The sequence below is a fragment of the Aythya marila genome, assembly GCF_965140915.1.
Source record: "Aythya marila genome assembly, chromosome: 7".
NCBI classification, from domain to species: domain Eukaryota; kingdom Metazoa; phylum Chordata; class Aves; order Anseriformes; family Anatidae; genus Aythya; species Aythya marila.
Window position 1 is genome coordinate 33,463,225 of NC_139048.1, and position 11,558 is coordinate 33,474,782.

The 11,558-nt window shown below is 37.6% G+C and overlaps 1 protein-coding gene across 1 annotated transcript; it reads left to right on the top strand.

Annotated features, from left to right (window-relative positions):
• Positions 1-9,726, top strand: DNAJC12 (DnaJ heat shock protein family (Hsp40) member C12). The gene is made up of 5 exons (XM_082765383.1): positions 1-215; positions 3,322-3,400; positions 5,378-5,517; positions 6,791-6,986; positions 8,649-9,726. Exons 1-5 carry the CDS (start codon positions 138-140, stop codon positions 8,741-8,743), a joined length of 588 nt encoding a protein of 195 aa, XP_082621509.1. The 5' UTR covers positions 1-137; the 3' UTR covers positions 8,744-9,726.
• Positions 9,727-11,558: the final 1,832 nt, after the last annotated feature.

Consider the following 11,558-nt stretch of genomic DNA (forward strand, 5'->3'; position numbering starts at 1 on the left):
CTGGAGAGAGCTGCGGACCTGTGGGGAAATTGCCTGTTTCCCCGGGCTACTTTTAAACCTGTTTGTAAGCTTTGTATTAATATAGTATTTTACACCCCCTGTGCCTCAGCTTGAAAAAGCCCACCGGACTAGCCCAGATGGATGCAATTTTGAACTGCAGAGTGGATGACTTGGAAGATTACTACAACTTGCTAGGATGTGATGAACTATCTACGGTAAGAGCCTTCCCCACCTCCCCTCCAGGTTAATAACATTTTGAGTGTGCTTGTGTATCTGCGGGGAGGATTTGAAGTCCGTTATCTCCCAGGGTAGGACTATGAAATGCATTGCAAACCTTCCTTCTAGCCACTTTTATCTTTTACTAACTTCCTTTGCAATGCTCAATTTTCTGATCTGTCTGCCTACGTTCAGATCCTAGAATAAAGCTCTCATGAAAAATGTCTTGTGAAACAGGATTGTATTACAGATATAAGTGAAATGAGGGTTTCTTCATTAGTTTAGTTCAACATATGATATGGTTATGAATCGTGAGCCAACTGCATAAATTTGACAACATGCAAATAAAATTTTGGAATACCTTTACAGTTTTAAAAGATGAAAAAAATGCTATGCATATGCAACTAATTGAATGTTCATAGCTGTAGGTGACAGATAATGCTATCAAGTTGCTCAAGTATTTATCTTATACTTTTTCGTTTTTTTTTTAATTGTATTAATTGATGGGGTAGAAAACCTTTTTTTTTTTCATTAATTTTACTAATGATTTCTAAATGATACTTTGCCTTCAAAAACTAGTTTTAGTAATTTGTTTTGGTAGCAGGTACATCCTTTAAGGTGAGAACTATGTAAGCAATTGTTGAATGATTCGTAGGTAAGCAAGTAATTTTCTTTCTAAAGATGTCTATACAACATTTTTTTTTTTGATAGTCAGAGTTAGGGGTGTGCTAATATTTTTAATCTGTCTGCTCTGTTTACTGGAACTGGATTCAGACTTTGGAAAGGGAGATTTGATTACTCTGCTGTAATTAATGATATATTCAGCACGGATAAAAGCTGTATTTTGCTCAGTAAATTTAATCAGATGCTTTCCTTTGTCCTAGTGGTCAAATGCTGGGATAACACCTCTGTCTCTTTTATCACTGTAAGCAAATCAGTAAGCATCTTTGTTCTGTTGCAGACGGTAATTTTTCTCTTTCCTGAGAAAATTCTCTTTTCCTGAGATAACTTCCATGTTCCATCCCAGCAGAGGGCAGTATTAAAGTTCCTATCTAGGCTTGTTTCGCAGATGCTTTTTCTCATTTTCTAGCTCATATTAATTCCTTATGGGTTTATTAATTAATGAATAGTTCGAACACATGAAATAATGATCTGTCAGATTGCTTCAAATTAAATTTAAAAGGTGAAATGACTGCTAATGAGTCCCGAAAAATAATCTGTCGAGTACTATCTATTGAGAGAAGCAGCAGATGTTACAACATTATTTTTGACTTCAGAGTATGAACTGAGATCCCAGTTTGACTGGGCCCCATGATTGCCTTCTCTCAGGATAGCGCACATGACTACTTCTAGCTTTAAAAAGAAATTCTAAGCATTACAGATATTTTGCAATCACACTAATTTGTGTAATCAGAGCATTAACATTGTAGTGGTACAGGCTTCTATGCGTTCTTCTTTAGGCATATACAGAAGTAAATTTACTCTTACATGCTCTCAGCTCCAGTATTTTTGTGCAAGGTACTGAATATTCTGTTCTTGATCTGACCTGCTTAAATTGGAGCACAAATAATCTCAATTTCTTCAACAGCATTTCTCTGCATTCAGGTAAATACCTGTGTTCATTCTTGGCTTCTTGAAGAACTGAGCTCATAGACAACTTCTTCATCTTCAGACTTAAGAGGACGAGGAGAGATCTCTTTCCTACGTCCTTCCAAGAAAAATGTTATTCATATCTAGTGGGTTTTGAATAACTTTCTTGGTAGAACATATCATTGAATATTTTAATATAAATTTAATGTATTTTGTATAAACTTCATATGAACTTTAAAAATATATATATTTAAACTGAAGACTTCCATGCTACCCTTCTGCTACTGCACATATTTGAAAGTTCCCCTTTATGTAAGTAAGTTTTAGTAACAGTGGCTATACAGTACCCAGTTTCAACAAGTTCTCTGTATAATATACCTATATCTTTTTAAGGGTCTTATGACTGGAAATATACCACCTCACATATGTACCTCTGGAGGAAGCTACTGAGAAGAGTGAAAAGTATGGAATTCTTAAAATACCATTATAGACCACATTTTGCCCAGCATATGACCACATAATTTGGCCAGCTGGTTAAGAGACAAGTAATTTTATTTTGAAGAAAAAAGATCTTCTGACTTAATCTTGAAATACTTCATTTATGTTTTATGTGGACAGCAGGGTCTGATGGATGAGGAATTCGTATGAACAGCTTTTCCAGCACGGAAAAAATAGTAGCTAGTTGATATTGTAGGATAAATTGTTGTAATAGCTTGAGCTGTACAAGAATGATTCCAAAAAGATTTGGCATATGAATTGTAGGGTGAAACAAGATACTCTGAAAATCTAAGCCTATCCCCAACTCCAGGGGTTTCCTGTGTTTTGTTAGCTGTTAAATGTCTCTGCCATTCCACAGCTTATAATAACTAACGGCACTATAAACTGTGTGGGAGTTTGTGAATAATATCAACTAATACCTTTCAATATTCTAATATTGGTTACAAATTTATTCTATTCCAAGCCAACCTTTTGGCCAGAAAATAAACTTGACAGGAAGACTGTTAACTGCTCCTTGTCCAGCCTTGTGGTATGCAAGGTAGATAAGCCATGTGGCACTGGCTAAGTTTTCTTGCAGAGGATGTGGACAAAGCCACCCAAACCCACAAACTGATCCTTAGCAATACAGGCTTTTGGTTCCTGCAGTGAGACTTTGTGAAATGATACAGTCGATTAAATAAGATGAAGAGCAACTGAAGTGATACGTTTTACTTGTGTGTTCAAAAGTAAGGAAGGGGTATTGCACACATCAACTTCACATATTTTTCTTAAAGCCAGCTCACTATATTGTGTGGCTAAGCTTCATAAAACCCAAAGCAAGGATGAGTGCATAGGCGTTGAAATTGAATAGACAGTGTCACTGACAGATAGTTGTTACCTGTTTTGCCTGTACTAAAAATGAATAGGAAAAAAATCAACATTCTCAGTTGTTCCTCCCAACTCCTTTCAAAGAGCAAATCTGAAAGTCTTTAATGTATGTATGTATTTACTCACTTTAAATCTTGACATTCTGTTTAGGTTGAACAAATTCTTGCAGAATTTAAGATTAAAGCCCTTGAATGTCATCCTGACAAACATCCTGGAAACCCCAAAGCAGGTATGTATTCTTCCCTGTTTAAAAATAATATATTCTTTCATAAGATAGCTAAGGTGACTAAGACAATAAATTCAGCCTTAACATTTTATTAATTGTTCTCTTGCCCAATACATTTTAAGCATCTTGTGTATTTGAGTGTATTCTTTAATTAGCAATCCTTAATATTCTGTTGAAAACTTGCACACTCCTAGGTGGTAAGAGCAGAAAGTCACTTGCAGTGTTTTAATTTCTAGGAATATCATTTTTTTTCCTATGGTCGAGCATCTTCTAATCTAGAAATTGTTTATGGAGTGCATCGCTTTCTAGACTTCTGAAGCTGGCCTGCTTCCATGCTCAGTGGCATTCAAATGCCACACTTGCGTCAACTAGTTAATTTGCTTCCACGAACAAGCCCATCAGGAGCATATTAAATGTAGTTTAGTTTCTTTTAATGTAATTTAGTGACTGGAAATAAAAGAGAACCTGGCACCACGTGAGTAGCCATCTGTTTGCAGAACATCAGCTAACATCTGAGTTTATGAAAGCATGCATGCAGTTCTTCATATCCAAGCTGTGCCTGTGACATCTAAGCAGCACCAGAGTTATTTGGAGACAGTCTTACCCAGTTGTAACTAAAAGACAGCTCTCATTGATGCTCACCTCTCTCTGAATAGTTAATATTCTTATAATAAAGGCTATTCTGATCATAACTATGGTCCCCACTAAAAAATGGTCGTAGAATAATCAATTATACTTCTTATTTTGCTTAATGCATGAAGTTTTTCCCCGGGATCCTTCCTATTAGTTTAGTTATAAACTGAACAATACAGGCTACCCACTTCTGTGAGTTTGACCGCATCCACACCCTCCCCTGGGACGGCAGAGCTATGAGTGTAGTGGATGTTACAGGCAACTCCCACTCCACTGCCTCAAGGAGAATTCTCAGCCAGCGTGGCTTTTGCTCTTGAAGTGCCACCCAGGTCTAGTTTCAGTGAGTTCACAAGGCAGGGTTAAAAGGCAGAATAGGTGGGATTTTTCACTCTGATATTCCCTGTCAAGGAACCCCATGTGATTTGGCGTTTGAAAGACAATCTACCACCTATTAACAATAGCCTCATCGCTAGTCTTTAATTCATTGAAAATGGTAGCACAAGTACCAATGGAAACAATGGAATAGAGTTTGTCTGCACCAAATTCTGGCTCTTATGGCAAAGAAACGGGAGACTGCTCCACTGCATGTTACCCCTGCAGCAGCTCCCTCTAAATTCACTGAAACTCAGTAACTCAAAATGGGAGGCCAAGTGCCAATGCTGGAGCAGCTTTGTTGAAAAGAAATATTTTATACTCTATTTAACATGATCATCTTGCCTTTACTTTAAATGCCTTTTTACAGTACTGGTGAAAGTTTATATTTTTGTTTTCGTCTGTTTAACAAAGCTCAATAAAGAGTAATTAAAGTAACTTTTTATTTGTTGAAAACTAGTGACACTAGAAGAAGGAAACCTCAGAGAACTGCCTCCCCAGCCTGTTGTCTGTTGTTTGATTTATGGTTATCAATTTTGATTAGTGTTTGGGCTTAGCGTATTTCAAAAGAAATCTAATTTGTGAAGTGGAATAAATGAATAATAATAGTCATAATAATAGATCACCGTAATGCAGGTGACTCATAGATAAAATCTAAATCTTTATAACCCTTCTACAAACAGTAACATGAAGCTGCATCCTTAGTAACTATGTAATGAAAAATTATCCTGTAGGGAAAACTAAGGGCTCTCATTCATGCAGGCTGGTATCCAAGATAATATTTTAGCATATGTGGAAAAAATATCCAATGAAACGCACAAGTTAGTTAATTTGCACTATATTTAGGTTCCTCTACATGCTTGTCAGGACTGCTTGTCATTTTAGCTTGCATTGCTGGCAGCTCCCCTTTCACATCTGAATTAATTTATTTGAAAACAAGTGTTGGCTTTAGCATCTTTTTGGTTTGTGTTCTAGTGGAGAATTTCCAGAAGCTGCAGCAAGCTAAGGAGATTCTTATTAATGAAGAGAGTCGAGCACGCTATGATTACTGGCGGAGAAGCAAAATCACCATTCCGTTCCAGCAGTGGGAGGCCCTGAGCAACTCCGTGAAAACGGTTGGTGGTGTCTAGGTTGGGGCATTCAGGAGAGGGGAGGTAGGGCTGGCCCAGCAGAAATGTTCCACTTAGTGACAGGGTGAGTTGCAACACTTCTCCAGATGCAGGTTTTCAGGATGGGATAATGCAGGGTAATTTCTAAGGAAACTCAGGTAAAATTGGAAGGCTACAGAAGCCTGTTCGTAGAAGGGTTTTAGGCTATTAGTTTTATAGCAAATTTATTACAGTAGTTTAAAAGCTGTTTTCAGATGTTTCATCACTCTTTGCCTTTCTTTGCAGGGACCTTTTATTTGTTTTCAAAGTTAAATTAGAACTAGGATCCTTGAACAATATTCTAAATTCCTGAAATGCTGTATTGTCCGTCAGACTCTCTGGAGTTGTACTCCAGCTGTGTTCTAAGACGGCTAACAGCACAAATGTCTGAGAAGCACAAATGACCCTACGAGTCAACCGGAAATGCAGGTTACCTAAAAATGGCAGGACCAATTTCTTCTGTCACAGAAAACACCGCTGTTTAAATACCATTATTTCCTTGTAATAAGGAAGTACTTTTGATTTGCACAGTGGCTTAGAGACACATGTTTTGAGGATTGATTTCCTTCCTCATTTTGCTAGTGTGATAATTTGGTGGTGTGTTCCTAGTAGGTCCCGATTCCATGATGGTTGATTATTTTCTCCCTTGTTAGAGTGCATGGTAGTTAAAAAGCTACACGATCAGATACTAAGACAAGTGAACAAATATGTTTTTCATCCCAATTCTGCTTGCCTCAGTTCTGCTTAGGAGTGACGTTTGAGAGCATCTTCAGCTGAAGCATCATGCCCGAGTTTAAGTGTTTGCTGGAAGTATCCCACCAAGCATAGTTTAGTTCCAAACAGAAATCATTCTGCAGACTTCAGTAGAAAAGCTTTCAAAATACTCCTGCTTTCAAAGAGCATCTTGAAATCAAAGAGATCTTTGAAAAAGGAAAGAGGAGTCACTTCAGTCCTCTTAAAAAAGTGTCTGAAGTCATGATGGAAGAAACTGGACAAAAGGCCCTTATAATTATTTGATGTACTCCTACATGTTGTTCTTCATGTCTGCCTCACATAAACTATCCTCTTAAATGCTGTTTGCAATATGTTACCATGCTTTCTTTATCCTATTGACGTGCAAGCTTCTCTAGTATGTGCTTTTTAACCATTCATTACCAGAATATAAGAAAGAAAACTTCTTCTGAAAATCTTTTAAAGCATGGGAATTTGTTCTTTGTTTCCTATTTTTGTATTTCTTTAGTCAATGCACTGGGCTGTCCAAAATAAAAAAGACCAAATGCTGGAAGCTCCTGACTTGAATAATAGCAACAACATAACCAATGAGATTTGGACCCAGCAATCTGAAAACAATGGATTGTCAGATGGGAACAGGGAGCAAAAAGATGTCGCAATTCCTGATGAGAAACCACAGTCTTCAAAGAATCCAGACTCCCCAAGTAAGTAAAACCAGCAGTTGCAGAAGATTGCAGAGCATCCAGACTCTGGCCTGAAACTGAGGCTTTTAGTCATGAGAAATTGTTCTCTGAAGCAACACATTTAATTGGTAGCTTTTAAAATGCGGTTTGGGTTTGGGGTTTTGTTTTAGTTTTTGGATTGTTACTTATTTATTTTTCAAGCTTTCAGACCTTTCTCCCTCCCTACCCTTTGTTTGCCTGCTGTTTGCTAGTAAAGACAAAAACGGAAGAAGAGGAAAAAATAGTTCTTAAACTGAAATGGAAAACTCAGTTTTCCTGTTAGACTGAAGTGGGTAAAAATTGTCAACTATTTTCAGTGATTTTTTTTTTTTTTTTACAAAATAACTTTAAAGCACATTACATAAAACACATAGTTATTATATACGTATGTTTTTTAAATCCAGTATTTAATACTTATGCACAGTTTGCATCTGATGAGCTCATAAGGACTGAAAATTGAGGCTTGAAGGCTTCTTTTGTTTATTTGTTATATACGTATATATATGAACAACAACAGTGCATGCACCTGAATAAATGTGAGTTTGAAAAGCTGTCATCTGGCTAGTTAGCATTTCCTGTCTATTTTAGGTTAGTATACCTGAATTAAAGTTAGGACACTCTCTGTTCTGTTTCATCCTTTAGGAGTTTCATAATCTTATGTTTATATTATCAGAGAACTATTATTAAACCAAGTCCTATCATTTCTTCTCAACTTGATCAAACAGGGAATTAAACTAAACAGGGAGGGAACAAAACCTAGTTTAAACCCAAGTGTTTGTGGAATGCAGAAGATAGATAAAAAGTTCTACAAACAAATGTTGGTGAAACATAACTAAAAATAATATTTAAAAATTGTGCCTTATAACATTAAAGTATTCTGTATTTCAGGTGATTAAATCAACATTGTCACCTTTGTAAAGGAATCAAATTTCAAAGTAGAGAAAATGTCACCTTAATCCTTGTGGTAGCTGGCTTGCTTTGCAGGCATCTTCTGTCTTACAATTTTTTTTAGTTTTAATTTATTTTTCATAGATTTGAATGTGAAAATTATGAAACATATTAAATGATTCCTTATTTTACCCAGTGGATGCAAATTACTGTTAATAAATGTGAATATTAGAATGCATTTATTTGTCAGAGCCAGTATGCATATCTATGTTCATACTTGCTAATGAATTTGTTAATGAATTTTTGTTTGTTTTTGCCAAGGAAATTTTATTATATTGGATCCTCCTTTTAAATTGAGATATTTTTAGTTTCTGTCTGCTGGTTGGTAGGAATTACAGACTACAACTCCACATAGCTATTTCAACCTGAATAAAAGACTTTTTAACAATAAGTCTGGTAGGTTTCAGCTTCCTGATATGGGAAGTTCACATTTTAATATTCACAACTCAGAGATGATGAAAACACATCACTGGGCCAGAAAAACACCATAACTAAGGGCTTGAAAAACTCTACTTGAGTGTGAGAAGAACCAATACATCTTCTCTTTATGCTGCTGCCTTTCACATATGTGGAGATTAATCCTGTAACCCTATCTTCTTTAGATTAAGCAAATATAGTTTTTCATTCTTTCAACAACTCAGTTTTATACTAGTTTATAATAATTTACTTGCCTTTTTCTCTCTTTATTTTCCTCAGGGTTTTCAGAGGCAAATTACTGGCACTTACGTTTCCGCTGGTCAGGGGACGCCCCATCAGAGCTTCTGAGGAAATTCAGAAACTATGAGATCTAAAATGCAAAATATGCAGGAACGTGAGATCATCTGTTCAACAATTCAGTATTTTTTGCAGCAGCTTTAAGTTATTTGTATTTAGTATTCATTCACTGTGATGTGAACATTGTTTGAATAGATGTCTTAATACTTACCTGTTAACACACATTCTATGAGCTTTACAGATGGAGGTTTTGTTTAATAAGCAAGCTTTAATAAGCAAAGCCCTTTTCAGTATTAACATAAAGTATTTTTGTGTAGTTATCTAATATCTTATATATTGTTTCTTGTATTATTAAATGGTATGTAGTAAGTAGTATTTTTCTCTACACTGTGGTAAAAATATACTCTCAGTAGAACCAAAAGTTCATGCTAGACTCTAGGATATTACGCTATTAAGTGATCTTCCAAAAGCTGTATGAAAATGAACTTCAAACAAAACTGTGCTTATTTCTAAACTATGTACTTTGGTTATCTTCTTTTATTGCATTGTACTTACTATAGTGATTTGTAATTCATGCATGCACAATACTATAACAATACTATAACTTGTTGGACAATTGCTTACAATCTAAATGCAGTAAGAACCTTCTTATTATCCAGAAGGTCACTGTGCTGGATCAAGCACTCTTCAAAATCACCTGCATTGTTAATAAGTAAGTTTTTCTGCACCAAGTATTCATTTTGGAAGGCAGTTCCAGAACCTCACTTCAGATAGAAACTATATATACATATAACATATATAGGGCCATATCAGGGTTTGTATGCTAAGTAATGAAAAATCAGGCCAGTCACCATTAATGTGTTTAAAATCTTACAGGTCCAGCTTTTGGTATTTTGAACAAACTTTTAAAATTCTATGTTGTACTTGTTTGTTTTGCATTTGCTTCCTTTTTTGTAACCCTGGCTAATATGTCAGTACATTGTACTTTTGTGTACACAAGTAATTCCATCAGTAATTCTAACGAATAAAGCTACATACATACAGAAAGGGTTGATTTCATTTTTTGAAGTGAAAGCCTCTACTCACTGCAGAGATCTCTTGAATTTCTTGTCACTTGTCCCATCAGTGGGGAAATGCTTAAGGCAGTCTGGTTATAAATCCTGCGCATCTCCATGGGAAGTTTTACCTAAAAAATTGCAGTTTTCTCCCAACATGTAAACAATATTAAATATCTACTCCTGGAGTGACACATTTGGCCTTGCTGTGCAGTGGTATGATGTGCTGACTGACTTACCATGCTTCTGTGTATTGCTACAAACTGTAACACAAGTATTTATCCATGCAACCCAGAGAATCATAGAATCATGGAGCACTTTGGGTTGGAAAGGATCTTGAAGACCATCCAGTTCCAACCCCCTGCCCTGGGCAGGGCCCCCTCCCACCAGCCCAGGCTGCCCAAAACCCATCCAGCCTGGCCTTGAACACCCCCAGGGATGGGGCAGCCACAGCGTCTCTGGGCAGCCTGTGTCAGTGCCTTAACACCCTCTGAAGAATTTCTTCCTAATGTCTAATCTAAATCTACCCTTTTTTAGTTTAAAATAATTCCCCCTTGTCCTATCACTACACTCCCTGACAGAGTCCCTCCCTCCCTTTCCTGTAGCCCCTTTTAGGTACTGGAAGGCTGCTGTAAGGTCTCCCTGAAGCCTTCTTGTCTCCCATCTGAATAAGCCCAACTCCCTCAGCCGTTCTTCATAGCAGAGGTGCTCCAGCCCTCTCATCATCCTCATGGCCCTCCTCTGGACACGCTCCAACAGGTCCACATCCTTCTGTTGTTGGGGACCTCAGAATGAACACAGCACTCAGGTAGAGTCTCGCAAGAGCCGAGTAGAAAGGGAGACCTTCCTTTCCCTGCTGTCTACACTTCTTTCGATATAGCCCAGGACACAGCTTTCTGGGCTCAAAGTGCATTTTGACTGCTCATGTCAAGCTTCTCATCCACCAATGCCCCCAGGTCCTTCTCCTCAGGTCTGCTCTCAGTCCATTCTCTGCTCAGCTTGCATTTGTGCCTCGACTTGCCCCTACCCAGGTGCAGGACCTTGCTCTTGGCCTTGTTGAATGTCAGGAGGTTCAGGTGGGCCCACCTCCCAGGCCTGGTCAGGTCGCTCTGGATGGCATCCCTTCCCTCCAGCGTGTCGACTGTATCACACAGCTTGGTGTTGTTGGCAAACTTGCTGAGGGAGCACTCAACCCCACTGTTCTCATCATTGACAAAGATGTTAAACAGCAGTGGTCCCAATACTGATTCCTGAGGAACACCACTCGTTCGTTACTGATCTCCAGCTGGACATTACACCATTGACCACAATTCTTTGAGTGTGACCATCCTACCAATTCCTTTCCCACCAAGTGGTCCATCTGTCAAATCCATGTCTCTCCAATTTAGAGACAAGGTTGTCATGGGGGACAGTGTCAAATGCTTTGCACAAGTTCAGGTAGATGATTTCAGTTGCTCTTCCCCTACCCATCAATGCTGTAACCCCATTGTAGAAGGCCACCAGATTTGCCAGGCAAATGTGTACATCTTATTAGCTTAATTAGTATCATTATTTTGGTGCCAGTTTTCTTTACGGGGCATTACCAGTGTTGTTTGCTGATACTGGTTATGTTTGCACCAATCTATTTATAAAAGCTCGGAGTAATGCTGGTCTGTTGTTACAGCTACATTGACCCTACTTTTGATGGCATCAGGAGTGACAGCTATTTTTACAACACATAAACTTGCTTATCCAAAATCTTTTGAATCTTTCTAGATGCTTTTCCCTTGCATATTTTGCACCTGAAAACATTAAAGGCACAAAAGTAATAATCCTCTGTAATTTCTGCCAAATGTGA